Source organism: Delphinus delphis, chromosome 17, assembly GCF_949987515.2.
Source record: "Delphinus delphis chromosome 17, mDelDel1.2, whole genome shotgun sequence".
NCBI lineage: Eukaryota > Metazoa > Chordata > Mammalia > Artiodactyla > Delphinidae > Delphinus > Delphinus delphis.
Window position 1 is genome coordinate 13,533,066 of NC_082699.1, and position 15,313 is coordinate 13,548,378.

The window sequence follows — 15,313 nt, forward strand, 5'->3', positions numbered from 1 at the left end:
TGGATCCTAGATCTCAAAGGGATTCTAGGAGAGCATCTGGACCAATCCCATGATTCCAGTTAAACCAAGAGTTATTATTCCTCCTTTTCAGATGAGTCCTTTGTCAATGGCAGGATTATTGATGTGCCTGAGTGAACACTGCCTTGGAGACTGGCTCTCTAATGCACTGACTACCCAGCACTTCCTGGCACTTGTCCAGAGTTTGTCTGTCTTTGTGAATTTATTGACTTCTTTTTTTTTAAGTTCAGCTAATGTAGATATATTTTCAAGGAAATGGTTAGAGCCAAGGGGCTCCCTTTACTTGGTTTCAAATGCTTTATATTTAAAGCACTAATTTCAGAAAGAGGGTTAAGCTATTTTTATTAACCAAAGCTAGTTAAAATGATTACCTATTTTTACTTGTGATTTCGCCACTCTGTTATTCTAAAAGTCTTTACCAACTGTGCTTGTTTATTAGGAAAGTGACATGAAATGAGCCAGTGATTTGAGACACTTCTTGGTCTTCTCTGTGTGCACCATATAATTTAATTCTAAATATAAACATGTTCCACCATAATCCAGTGTGTAACATAATCACTTTAAAACAGTACCTTTGTCCAAGTGCCTGGATGCCCCATTGCCCCGTTCAGAAATGCTGCAGTGCAGTGAAGCTTGACAAATTATTTAAAAAGCTAGTTACTAAACAGTTTTCTCACCATGTAGAAATTATTCTTGGTCTAACATAGGTGCCTCTGCAGAGTGGAGAAGCAGATCTCAGCTGCTGTGCCGAGTTTTAAGAGAATTGCCTCACGATATCTCCCTGCTAGCCTTTCTAGGAGTCATTCATTCCTGTGAAAGGTCCTGGTGCTCAGCCTGTCTAATTGTGAAGTCTGGTTTTCCTGTCACTTGGGAACACATCCTTTGACACACAGGCATTCCCCTAAATCCTCCTACCTTGTTCAGATCCAAAAATAGAACTAGAGACAGATGTGCTGTGTAGTAACAGGAAGTAATGTGATGTTATGAATTTCATCAAGATTTTGTGATTCCTGTTTCATTTCAGGAAGCTAGATATTTAGCCCTTTAATGGGCGATTTTCTGGTTAATGACGCTCGGGTATTAGATATAAGTAAAGGGAAAAAATAATTCGTGGAGAGTCCAGAATCTTTGACAGGGTTTTAAAATTCAGGGTTTGTGTATTCTCACAGAGAGGAAATGAATAAAGAGTATTGGGGGCTAGTAAGGCAGGAAATTTGAGAAGAGACTTCATTTTGCAGGTGCCACATGTCCCAGGATTGAGTGACAACCAAAACACATTGTAGGACAGTTAGTGAGCTGGGGGTTACAGATAGGAACGGTAGGGCTGGTGGTGGAATTATCTTTGAGGTTTTCCCAAGCATTTTTCTGGTAAATGTAAAAAACTGGGCACAGTTTCATAAAAACTAGCATGTATTATAGGGGCTCATGTGCCGGGCACAGTTATATGATTACATGCACTGATGGCTTTCGTTCTCACAGACCAGCTGTGAGTTGGTTTATGAAACACTGGGCTGTCTCACAGACGCCTCAAACTTAAATTCCTGCTTTGACCTCATGCTCAAATCTGCTTTGCCCCCTCCCCCATCAAGGTTGTCCCCCTTCTCAGTATTCTCCATCTCTTCAGTTTATGAAGCCAGTTTATGAAGCCGGTATCAGCTGTGATTCTTCTCTTTCCTTTCCCTTCACCTCCAGTACCTTATCAGGTCCTGCCAGTTATACCTCAGAATGTGTCCACCCCATCACCTTAGACTGGGTCACCATAGTCTCCTCCCTAGTACCCGCTGTAGAATTTTCCAGCTGTGCCTCTCCATCTAATACATTCGACATTCGGCAGGTGCCGGAGGGATCTGTACAGGTAAGTTGTGCTAGTCCCCTGCTTAAAGCCAGTTAATGGCATTGCAATGCAGCTAGAATCATGGGAGATGCGTTACTGTGGCCTGCACATTTCTACGCAGTTTGCCCCCGTCCCTCTCTCCAAACCCATTTCTCTGAGCTCCTCTTGCATCAGCCTCTTTCTGATCCCGGAACGTGACACACCTCTGCCTGGTCAGCCCTGCTCCCGAGGCCGGCGTGGCTGGCCTTCTAGGCACTCAAGTGTCAGGCTGGTGGCCGGTCTGTGGAGAGACGGTACCAGCTCCCCCGGGACACAGTCCATACCCTGAGTCCCAGTCACTCGTGTCTTCCTCCTCTGGACTTCCTGCTTCCTCTACAACTGGTTTTTACCCCTTTCACTGTTTCGTTCACCAAAACTCTAAAGCCTCCCAGACTTGAGACAACAAAGTTCCTTTCTTGCTCGCTTTCCATGCCCAGTGGGTCCCGGGGTCTCTGCTCCACGTCGGCCTCACTCAGGTCTAGGCTGGCCAAGCCCCATCAGCTGGAATGCCTCTGACGGTCACAGCAGGCAGGGAATGAGGCAGAGAGAGCATACTTGCATGAAGATGTCCACCCAGGAGGGACCCGTGTCACCTCCACTCGCGCTGCAGTGGCGAAAGCAAGGCACGTGGTCATTCCTACCCTCTCAGGGGGAGGGGAGCCACCCAGTCATGAGTCCCGGAGAACTGGCATGTGGTGGGCGGCACTATGCCCACCTTTGCCCTCCAGAGCGGGTGAGCGATATGCAGGGAGGGGTGTTCTGCTTAGTTTCCACAGTATTATGAGTGTGTCTCACTCAGCCCATCTCTAAGATGAGAATAACAATAATAATACTGATAATAATAACGAGGATACCCACTTCATAAGGTGGTCTGAGGGACTGAGTGAATTAATACCTGTTAGGTACTTAGCACAGTGACCAGCGTAAGAGCTCAACAGATGTTAGCTGTGCTGAAGAGGATGATGGTGATATTTAAATCTCAGTCAAATAGAAAACGCACAGGTAGATGCAATCCACCATATACAGAAATCTTTATTCATCAAGGGCATTTGGTGGAGATTGACCAGAAATGGTACTCAGCTCAGGATGTTAATTCAGAATCAACAGACCTACACACTGTCAGAGGGAGCTTAACACTGTATACGAGCAAAGGTAAAGGAAAATATTTCTGCGAGCACAGATATTAAGCTTTATGCTCTATTATTACTTTATTTTTTTTTTGCGGTACGTGGGCCTCTCACTGTTGTGGCCTCTCCCGTTGCAGAGCACAGGCTCCGGATGCGCAGGCTCAGCGGCCATGGCTCATGGGCCCAGCCGCTCCGCGGCATGTGGGATCTTCCCGGGCCGGGGCACGAACCCGTGTCCCCTGGATCGGCAGGCGGACTCTCAACCACTGCGCCACCAGGGAAGCCCTATTATTACTTTTAAGAATCGAGAGATTTTATGCAAAAACGTGGTGTCAAAAACATTGTTTTTCTATCATTTGTTTGTTAGCCTAACACTTGTTCTCACAGGGTCAGTGCAAGCATGACTGCAGCTGTTTAAAATGAAAAGCAAATATGTGAACACAATTTGTAGAGCTCTGAAAAAAATGTTTATGCCGAGCCCCCATGACTTCTCATTTAAAAGGTCCATAGAGCACAGAGGACTCCTTGCAGAATGAGAACTCCTGCATCTCTTTCCTCTTTGGTAGTCAGAGTTCATCTGTCTGTGCAGCGTGCAGCTTGGGTAATTGGAGTTAATCTAATGCTTTAATCTTTTGGGTGGAGGGAGTGAAGAAATACACAGTCTGTCTCATGAGACATAAACATATCTTTCCAAATAGAAAAAGTGTGTTTAAAATAATTCATAGCTTTGCAGGGCCCTGAGCAATCTAGCAGAGCTCCCTGATTTTCCCAGGTGTCTAAAAACTATAAACTGCCCCAATATTATTCAGATATCATCTCACAGTGAGACCTTACCTGATGCCACTATTTGAAGTTGCAGCCCTGGCTTCATTCCCTTTTTAGAAAGTTTTCACCTTCCCAGTTGTCACCATGTGATAACACTATACAGCTTATCTGGTCACTGTTTGTTTCCTCCCAGTAGAATTTAAGCGCCAGGAGGGCACGGACTTTTGTTTGTTTTGTAAACTGCTGCATGAACAGCACCAAGGGCAATGCATGGTTCGATAAATGTGTTTAATTAATTCATTAGTGAAATGACTTAACAAATATTTACTCTGCACAGCATTGGGTTTGACATTATGGGATATAAATAAGAGGTAGAAGATCTTTTCATGGTCTTGAAATAAAATAAACATGACATTGCTATGGAAAAATGAGTGTCAAGATATGCGCATATGTGCTGTTGACTAGAACAGCATGTCATCGGTATTTGGTAAATAAAAGAGAAGATGATTGTGGGCTGGAGAAACTATGCCTGGGCCCTTTGTTCAGTTATGGTTTAATTTGTTTTGCAAATTCTATATCACATTGTTTGATAGTAAAGACTGATTCCATTTTTGTGTCATTTTGAGTTAGTTCTATAAGAAACAATTTACAGCCAAACATGCAAGTCTAGCCTGGTGGAATCAGTGCTGCCTAGAGTCTGCATCAAGTTTTTTGCCAATTCAGAGTCTGAAAGTGTGTTTTAGCCTTGAGCCCAGTGGAAGAGCCTTGCGTTTGGGCAGATTCACGATGTTTCATGATGACTGGGTTGTGGATGGTATCGGGGTAGCCCCTACTACCGCCTGTCCTCACCTGTGTATGACTCTGTTTAGCGTCTTAGGGTCAGGACGGGCAGGACTCCTGTTTACATGAGTGTGAGAACAGTTTGTCCACATGATATTCTCCCTGACAAATAGAGAAAGCCTGGGGGAAACCCAGGGCAGGCGGAGAGGGGCAGTGGGATTTTAACGTCTGAAAGTAAGCCAGTGCAGAGGTTCAAGCCCATTTAGTGTTTATTTTAATATTTGGATAGCACTTTAAAGTTTCTCAGGTATTTTCACGTGGTGGTGACAATGGCTGGGAGCGAGGTGATGCCCGTTGAGTACCAGCAATATGTTCTATGCATTTCATTCTCACAGCAGCCCTGTGGGTAGCTATTCTTATTATCCACTTTTCATAGATGTCAGAGAGAACCATCCTGGTTTTGCCAGGAGAGCATAGCTAGTCCGTGGCAGAACCTGGATTTGAACACAGCTTTCTCATCCAAATTGTGAGCTGTTTCCATTACTTATTCTGAGAGGAAAAAGTGAACTGTGCATGACAGGCGTTTTATGCAACAGGATATTAATTTCAGGTGCCACCTAGAAGAAGCTCTAGAAATATCTGTAAGCCTATCATATTCAGTGAGCAAGGTAGTTATCTGTAGCCGCCAGTGTGAAAATGTGCACTTAATCTTTTTTTTTTTTTATATCCCACTGCAGCCTTCTGTCTTCAATAACATATTCTCCTAAATTAGAACGTAAGGCATCAGAGTCCATAGTCCCAACAGACAGTGACAACGAGAAGGGAGAGAGAAACAGCAAACGCGTCTGTTTTAACGTGGCAGGCGATGAGCAGGAAGATTCAGGTCACGACACCATCAGCAACAGAGACTCTTACAGGTAATTCATTCATTCCTGAAACTCATCTCATTGACCAAGTCAAATGTGATTCTGTATTTTCCACAAAGGTCTTGAAAAACATTTTTTTTTTTTTTTTTTTTTTGCGGTACGCGGGCGTCTCACTGCTGTGGCCTCTCCCGTTGCGGAGCACAGGCTCCGGACCCGCAGGCTCAGCGGCCATGACTCACGGGCCCAGCCGCTCCGCGGCATGTGGGATCTTCCCGGACTTGGGCACGAACCCGCGTCCCCTGCATCGGCAGGTGGACTCTCAACCACTGCGCCACCAGGGAAGCCCTTGAAAAAATTTTTGACTGTTGTTTTTGTTTATTATTCCCACAAAATAACTGCTGGCTGTTACCAACCTCAGACAAAGCATAGTGAGACATCACTATCTTTCCAATTCTTCCCTTTTATAATCTGAGTAATTTGGACAAAACATTTTTTCTCCAACCGAGTGGACCTCATTTAGGAGATTTGTTATTCTTTTATGGATTGTGTAACATGTATGGCAAATAAACAAGTTGTGCCTATATTGACAGTTTTTTCTTGAATATCTGTTTCTGATTATTGGACTATTGGGTAGTGAATAGGAGTTCTTTCTGTTTTGTTTTTCCTCCTTCCTATGTTCTGTGATTCAAGCTAATTGAACTAGTTTCACGTGCTCACCTCTGTGACCAGCTTTGTGCGTTTCTTCTTCCCTCACATGCCTTCTGTACAATTTTGATAGGACTGCTGTAACAGAGTACCAAGAACCAGGTGGCTTGAACAACAGAAATTTATTTATTATCCTGCAGTTCTAGGGCTGGAAGTCTGAAATCCAGGTGTCAGCAGGGTTGGGTTCTTTCTGAGGGCTGTGAAGGAAGGCTCAATGTCGTGGTTGCAGACGGCTGTCTTCTCCCTCTGTCTCTTCCCATCCTTTTCCTTCCAAGCCTGTCTCAGTGCCCATGTTTCCTCTTCTTATAAGGACACCAGTCATACTGGATTAGGGCCCCCACTAGTGACCTCATTTTAACTTGATTACCTCTGTCAAGACCCTCCCTCCGAATGAGATCACAGTTTGGAATACTGAGTGTTGGACTTCACCATATGCATTTAGGGGCGGGGGAGGGAGTGATACAATCCAACCCATAACACCTTCCCTCCAGACTCTGTCGAGTCATCTTCTTACCAGACTCTCAAATGATGGCTCTTCCAATGAACTTCCTTAATTGAAAGTGCTTTTTCTCCTTTGAATCCTTGTGTCACCTGGAACCTCATTGAGACCTGTGGCAACCTGCCACGTATGCTGAGCGTGCAGCTTCAGAACCTCCCGTTTTATGTACATTCACCGAAGACAAAACCTCTCTTACTCTTATTTATTATACAGTGTTTTACAGTGAAAAGATATTTAGTAATTATCTTTAAATCGAAGTTGTTTCATCAGAGATGTTTAGCACAAACTAGTAGCTAACATTAAAAGCATTCTTACCAGACACAGGGGGAAGCAGGATGATTTCACGGAATTCCTCCCACAGCCCTCTGTGGCAGGTTCGGATATTAACTGCATTTTACATCTGAGGAAGTTGAGGCCCGCAGGAGTTACATAATTTACCTAGGAAATCAGGTGGCCTGGCTCTCAGTTTATTAACCATTCTACTATTCCAATTTCTATGTGAAAAGGATTTTGATGAATACGTGAGTTAATTATTCCTAGAAATTTAATGATATATAAAACAAATTAACCACTTTTACCATTTCACTTACTTTTAGCTTCTAAGGAGACCAGTATGCTCTTTAATAAGAACCTGTGGTTTCTCTCCAGTGGGAAATTACAGATCTAAAAATACCTTCTTCCCTCAAATTCTAGTTATCAGATAATTAACATTACTCTCAGGTTCCCTCTAGGGTAAAATAGAAATTTTAAATGTACATTTAAAGTTAAATAAGTCCCTTTTACTTATTCTGAGAGAAAAAAATATTTATGTCTCCTGCACTACTTCTGAAATCTGTCATGGGTCCATATTCACACACAGACATTTCTAACTTTCTTTCCCTTGATGTTCATCATTATCCAGCACCTAGCAGGTGTGGTGTCCTGTGCTGGGCTCCGGGATGGAGACAAGATGCCATCTTCCTGGGGCGGGGGAAGGGTGGGAGCTCAGAGTGCAATTAATAAGTTATCCTTTAAGTTACTAGAAAGGGTTGAAAGGCAGAGCTCTTGAAACAGGATTTTGTCACTCTTAGCGAATCAACTACAGGCATATACCATCAAATGGATTATAACGAATTTTAAGTTTGGTTTGACTCCTGTAAATAGCTATGCATTTTAAAATTCAATTATGATTAGATTATATGACAAGAAAAGTTGAAATATGACCGAATTGAAAATACTTTCGTTTAAAGTAAGATAAAATGTGAGTTGAAAAAATTTATCTTTCTCATAAATTTCTATAAAGCATATTAACACATATAACCGTGACATAGTAAGTTTATCCAGTAAGAAGTGGCAGGGAAACTTTGCCAGATGCACTGCTAAAGTGACACGTACCTCATTCTTCACAGCGACTGCAACAGCAATAGGAATTCCGTCACCTCCTTCACCAGCATCTGCAGCAGCCAGTGCAGCTCGTATTTTCACAGCGATGAGATGGACTCAGGTGCGTTTGGTGAAGGCACGCGGACGCTTTGATGATGCCGAACCTAAGGGATTAATTTGCCTGATCCATTTTTACCTTTCATTAGCCATTCTCGGTGGCCACACACACTGCCTTTCAGTTTTACATGCTTGAGAAAGTCAGCTTCCCAATCCCATTATAAACAGAGTGAATTTTTAAAGAGATGGAAGAAACAAACTAATTTTTATGTTAATAAGTGATGTTTCATGATATTTCTGTGTTACTGCATGGTACCTGTATGATAGGTACACAAGAAACAAGTTTTCTAGGATATTAGGCATTGCTGATTGTGTAAGGAGATGGGATGGGCTTTGAAGCAGGATTTGAAGGCAGCAGATGCACCTGAGCTAGCCTGATGGGCAGTGGGGAAGGGAGTGATGAGAAAAACACTGCTTGAAATAAATACCTTATAAATGTTTTATTTTGTGTGTGCTAAGAAAAAGACTTTCCATCGAGTTAGGAAAAATCTTAATTTTTAGATGTGCAGTTTATTCCAACTATTTGACCATTAGAAAAATTCACCATTTGAAAGAATCATTAATGTGGGTACCACAGGATTCTTTCTGTGAGACCCTCTGCTTTCATCTCAGTTTTGAAGGAGCAGTAATCTGACATCCTAATAGTTATTAAAGCTTTTGGAATTCTTTTTCTGAACATGAGAACTAATGTATGGAATAAGAGCTAGTGTTTAATTATTTTTTACTTTATTGACATTAAAATGCTTTGGAATGTTAAACATAAGATGAATGATTTATTTTTAATATCTAGGTGATGAGCTTCCCCTGAATGTTCGCATTTCTCGTGATAAACAGGACAAGATCCACAGTTGCCTTGAGCATCTTTTCAGCCAGGTACAGTTGGGACAGTTGTGGGTATTTTTTCCACAGACTAAACTGTCAGAAATTCGTTTTTCAGACATAGTGGAAGGAGTCTGGGGTCAGAACGGAATCTGTTCCTGCATCCCCTGTACCTTAATTTCTATAGTTTACAATGGAAAAGAGATTCCTTCAGCCAGCTAACCCAAAGGATTGTTATGAATGTCAAGTATTTCACAGTCTTTAGAAAATTATAAAGTGTCCTACACACAGGAGTTATTCTGTTCATTATTTGTTTCTTTGTGGGTTTTCAGATTCCTCCATGACATTTCTTGTTCACCTTCATTCCTAACCTCAAGAAGCACAGGGCTGTCTTGTGCTCATGTTGTATTTTGCATTTTTAAAAAATTTATATCCACAACCAAAATTCATAGTGTAGAAGCTTTTACCACTTTGAAAAGGATTATGATAACTTTTAGGTGTTTTTAAAAAATAATTCTAGAACTCTTACTTCTTTTATAAAGAAAATTTATATTTTGTATGAATATTTGGTAGGATAGTAAGAGATGTCATTGTAAATGTTATCAGGTGAGTTTATCCTGATATTTTATTTAAAGATAGATTTTGCAAGCAGCATGGGATTTCAAAAATAATTGTTGCTTTGAGGAAAAAAGTATTTTACAAGGTTGACTCTTGGAAATACCGAGAAGTTATGTAACTCCCAGAAATCTCTGCTGTTATGATAGGTGGATTCCATTACCAATCTCCTGAAAGGCCAAGCTGTTGTGAGGGCCTTTGAGCAAACCAAGTACCTGACACCAGGTCGAGGGTTACAAGGTAAGGTTTACAAAGTAACTGTTAGAGGCAACTGGGAAACAAAAGTGGGAGACAGTATAGTGAAGCAAAAGCATGGCCTGAGAACAAAAGTTCTGGGTGCTCATTTCATAATTCATTTAATACTGCTTCTATTTGGATAATTGTTGAATATATATGTATATATAAATCAAGGCCTTTTAGAGTTCTTTGAAAGTTTAAAACGTTTAGTGCCTGTAGGGGCCAAACCGAATGAGTTAATTGAAGAAATATAAGTGTTGAGTTGCTTTTGCTGAAACTAGACTTAATGCCTACTTGGTGGTAGGTAGCCCAGTGATGGGGGGAGGGGTTTGGGGAATGGCGGTTGGCAAACAGAACAAGATCTAGAGCTCCCACTTTCTGACGTCTAGTTTAGGATGTTGAAATAGAGTTTTTATCTAAATTCGCTCCTCTGTTTAAACATTTGTAAAAAGAGAATAATAAGATTTGACGTTGTTTTAGATTTAACAGATTTTCTCCTGTGATAGAGCTAAAGAAATTGCTACCATGATAATAGCCTAGGACCACAGGAATGAAAGAAAGAGCATTCTTTGTTTATGGGCTTGTGAACTGGTAAATGGTTGAGACTTAAGAGAGCTTTTCTGTGTTTATTTAGAGTTTCAGCAGGAAATGGAACCAAAGCTGAGTTGTCCAAAAAGGTTAAGGCTTCACATCAAGCAAGATCCTTGGAACCTTCCCAGCAGTGTCCGGAATCTTGCTCAGAACATCAGAAAATTTGTTGAAGGTCAGGATGAAAAGCAAAGAACATACCGTGACATTAGCAATACTCATTTAAAAACCCATCATGCCTTGATTACTTTTTGAAGTTTTTCATGTTAGGAGGAAAATAAAAGGACTGAAAAGGGTGAGTGAAGGCGGAGGAGGGAAAGAAGGAATAAGATGACAGAACCTTGTGTCCCAAGGATCTAAATGACGTGGACTGTATCACAGAAAATATTCTCAGGCAATAAAGTAAGGGCTCATTCTTAGGAAGACAAGTGGAACGTGGAGGGATTTTCATATTTTATAACATGAAACAGTATGAGAAAAATTCCTAAAGGGTTCACAAAACGTATGAAGCTATACTTCATGGAAAGTCTACAAAATCAATCGTGAGTCTGTGGGAATCAAAATAATGACATAGGTTGCATCATTAGTTTTTAAGTTTCTCTTTCAGAAGCGTTTGTCTAAGTTGATTGTTATTAACTAGCATAAGTTTGTCTACTCAGCATCCCATAACTGATACAGCCTCTGATTGGAGATATAAAAGACTTCAAGACAACTCTAGTGAGCCTGGTTGCATGTTGTTTAGGGTCAGAGTTATTAAGTAGAAAATTCTGAGAGTTTCTAAAGTGATTGTGGTGAAAAAGATGAAATGAGAAATTTGTTTAATTTTTTTGTAATGTCTAAATCAGTGGTTTTCTTCCCAGTATTAGACCAGTGGTTGGCAGTGTCTAGAGACATTTTTCCATTGTCACAATCGTGGGCATGCTATTGGCATCTAGTGGGTAGAGGCCAGGGATGCTGCTAAACGTTCTACAAGGTACCAGACAGTCCCTCACAACAAAGAATTATTTGGTCCTAAATGTCCATAGGGCTAAGGTTGAGAAACCTGTACAATAAATATCATGGCTGTATTTCCCCATCATTTGTATGTCATTGGGATGTGGTGAATAGTATTCAGCAGAATTACATCATAACCCACCATTTTTTAACCCATCACTACCATTGTTTTAGGGTAAATTAGAGAGAGTTGCATACTTTGCTGATGGAAGACAGCTCTTACACCCTGTAGGGTCTGAGCCTGTGATGTCACTCCTTCGTGCCTCAGTGTGTTCACTTACTAAATGACAGGGATGGTGTAAATGTTCTGTGATTACCCGGTCTTCTGCCTAGAAATATACTCAAGTATAACAGCTTAGATATTGTTTAGAGATCAATAGAGAAGAAATTTGTACAGAAATGGAAAACTCCAAATAAATCACAACAATTCTATTGTATAATGAAATCTTTTATTCTTGACAACTGGATTTCTTGACTGTATCTTTATTTTATAGCTAAATATAATGATTATTTGTGACACATTGTAACATCACGTTCAGTCAGAAGTCTGAATTTAAAACCCCCCAAAATAATGAACAGCAAAAATGACAAACATATTTTTAAAGGCTGTGAGCTTTAAGGAATTTAAGCATATACTTTACTGAGTAAAAGGTATGTTTTCGCTGAGTGGATACCAGTGTCATAACACTCCTAAAAGTTATAATTTGTGAATCTAAATGCAGTTATTCTCATCATCTCTGATTTTTTCTTTTTACATTATATTTGTTTTTAGAATAAATGCAATATCAATCGAGAACAAAGAAACCCTTAAAACTTTTTCTTTCGTTTTGTTTTTTGAAGAGCTTTATCTTTAAGAAAGTAGCTTCTAATGCAGGGCAAAAAACTTATTTTTTAAAAAGTTTTTTTTTTAAGAATTTTACATTTTCATCTCAAGTCCTGCCTTATATACTCAGTACTTCTTTTCACAATGAGTGGTCATCGCAATGACAACTATCTACATATATTGATTGATTGATAGATGTTGTGAATATTAGTGTCCCTCTTGGTCATGGGAGCCCAGCAGCTGACTGAGCATGGTTGGCTGTGCTGAGTCCTCCAGTCAATGGAGTCAACAGAGGGAGGGCTCTTGGCAGAATTTAAGTTGCATCCCTGGCTGCAAGTCTCAGAGAGCTGCAGTTACTCTTTGGGTAAGAGCTGTGATTGTCACCGTGATAAGTGAGTCTTTAAAAACAATCAGTAGTTCAACTCAGTGGACCATCAAGGGAGGGGACGAGCTACCATTTCCTGGTGATCTGTGTGGTGTCTGGTCCTGTTGTATGGGGTGGAAGCAGCAGCTCTGGGATCCTTGTTCTGTGGACAGACTCAGAAGTAACCTCACCCGTTCAGCATGAATTCATCCTGTTTAAGTTAAAGTGGTTTTCATTCTATTTCCCAAATTGTCTTTATGGAAGGATTGATTTAATGGAAGGTTAGGTCTGGGCTGGAAGTTTAACATAATGTTACCTTGCCGGAATGTCAGGGTGTATATGTATAGCTGGGATGACCCCATTCTGATGTTCCCGTAGGGGAGGAAAAAAATATCCTTTTTTTCTTTAACTCTCCCAGTAAATTAGTCTGACAAAAAACAAATTAACAGGAGAAAAGCACATAAATTTATTTATTATAATTTTTACATGAACATGGGAGCCTTCATAAGGAAATGAAGACCAGAAGAAAAGGTTAAACCTGAGTGTCTTTATACTAGGTTTGAAGAAGAGTAGAAAGTCCTGGAAAAATTTATAGAACAAAAGGGTATGAGCTAGGTGTCGTAACCGGAGTGGGGGGGCGGTGTTCAGCAAGGCCTGTTCCTCTTGGCATCCCTCGCTCTTTGGAGATAAGGATGATCCTTTCCTTTGGGTATCGCTCTCCTGAGCAGCTTATGACCTGCTTCTGGGGGAAAAGGGACGTGGTCAGAGAGTCCTTCCTGCCCTCACTGTTTCTCAGATTCCTTCAGCTTAAACTAATTCAATATGCCAAAGTGCTGTGTTTGGGGGTAGCCTGTTCCAGACCCCATCATTCCTTCATCTCTGATTTCAAAATATCCTAGCAAGTATATACCAGATATGATATCAAGGTATAATAAGTGTATGGTCTTTATGTAGGAGGGACTGTTCCAGTGCCGTTCATAAGTTATCACACTGCATGCCATTCACTCAAAGCCTGTAGACTGAGGGCAGAGGAGAGCAGAAGAAATAGTGGACTAAATGGGGGACAGTCATTGTGTGGTATCACTAAGATAATCTCCTAATTCCTCAGCTAAGTTACGGAATCACAGTGTCAGCTAACTGAAGATATTTTTACGTGGTTAGCCCACTGTGGTATTGTGATTTATAATAAAAAATATATATTTGGTCTTCATCCCCTTTTCTGGCACAGAGATCAAAAAACCCTTGAGATTTCCTGTGATAAGAGGATAAAGCTGTCTTTTCTTATGTTAATGAGGTGACTTTTGGAAATCACCAATGGATGGTGGCTGGTTGCCTGGGGAACCAACCCTGTGAGTAGAAGGTTGGAATTTTAAGTCCCACCCCTGACCTCCAGGGAGGGGAGAGAGGCTGGAGATTGAGTTCAGGTGCTAATGGCCAGTTATTTAATCGACCATGCTTATGTTATGAAGCCACCATAAAAACCCAAAAGGAGAGGACTGGAGAGTTTCTAGGCTGGTGAACTTGTGTTGGTGCCTGGAGCTCAGTGCCCTTTCCCCACGCCTTGCCCTGTGCCTTGCCCTCTTCCATCTGGCTGTTCCTGAGTTACATCCTTTTATAATAAACTGGTAATCTAGTAAGTAAAATGTTTCTCTGAGTTCTGTGAGGTGTTCTAGCAAGTTAATGGAACCCAAGGAGGGTATCATTGGAACCTCCTGTGTACAGCCAGTTGGTCAGAAGCACAGATGATAACCTGGACCTGTGATTGGTGTCTGAAGGAGGGTGAGTGGGTGGGGAGACAGTCCTGTGGCGCTGAGCCCTTATCCTGTGGGATCTACAGGTAGATAGTGTCAGAACTGAATTGAATCGTAGGACACCCAACTGGGGTTGAAGAGTTGCTTGGTGGTGTGGGGAAGAATACACATCTAAATTGGATCCACCATCACCTTAAATTCAAATGTCTGTTAGTGACATTTCAACTCTTTGTTGCCTACAAAAGTTATACTCCTTTTAAAAGCTCCTATTTCTCTAGCAACCTACTTTTTTTCATTTTTTTCTCTGCCTTTGTCCTAATATCCTAAAGAGCTTCTTCTTCTTCTTCTTTTTAATTCAAAAGTCTGTTCAGTTTTTCCCTTTTTCTTCATATCTCAGTTACTAAAATAGTTTTCTAGCTAATCCCTTGTCTCTATCTTTTCTGGTTCATATACACCATCACCAGATTCATTCTCCTAAAATATCATGTTCAGTACCCTGCCTCAGAGCCTAGTTATTTTCTGTTAGCTAAATCTAAACTCATCAATCTGAGGCTGAAAGCCGTTTTTCAATAGGGCTTTCCAGTTGTATCCCAATCTCAATCTCTTAATGATACAATAAAATCTTTTCTATGCTAGATTGTTGAATGTTTGGCATTTATTCTCTATTCCCTTGCTAACACTATTTCCCACTCTTAGGATATGTACTTAGTCCCCTGCCAATGAACTTTGAAAATTTTAAAAATTTTGAGACTCTCTTAAAAACAATTCGATACCAATTTTAGCCATATCCAGGTTACAATAATAATAGCGCTTCACGGGTACACAGCACTTTAAATAATTTTCCAAGGCTTTTAATATATATTCCCATTTATTTTTTATACACAGTCCTATAAAATAGATAAGATAGATGTTATTATCACTTATGAATGAGCAAGTTGAGACTCAAAAGTAGATTAACAATGTACTGAAGATGACAAAGCTAGTGTATAACAGATGGGTCTCGTGACTCAG

The 15,313-nt window shown here is 40.8% G+C and overlaps 1 protein-coding gene across 1 annotated transcript in view; it reads left to right on the forward strand.

Annotated features, from left to right (window-relative positions):
- Positions 1-15,313, forward strand: part of PREX2 (phosphatidylinositol-3,4,5-trisphosphate dependent Rac exchange factor 2) — a 288,786-nt gene that overhangs the window by 166,638 nt on the left and 106,835 nt on the right. Inside the window, exons 26-30 of the mRNA XM_059994740.1 lie at positions 5,301-5,480; positions 8,022-8,116; positions 8,903-8,985; positions 9,696-9,786; positions 10,418-10,546. Of these exons, the coding sequence (XP_059850723.1) occupies positions 5,301-5,480; positions 8,022-8,116; positions 8,903-8,985; positions 9,696-9,786; positions 10,418-10,546 (578 nt within the window). The remainder of the gene's footprint in view (positions 1-5,300; positions 5,481-8,021; positions 8,117-8,902; positions 8,986-9,695; positions 9,787-10,417; positions 10,547-15,313) is intronic.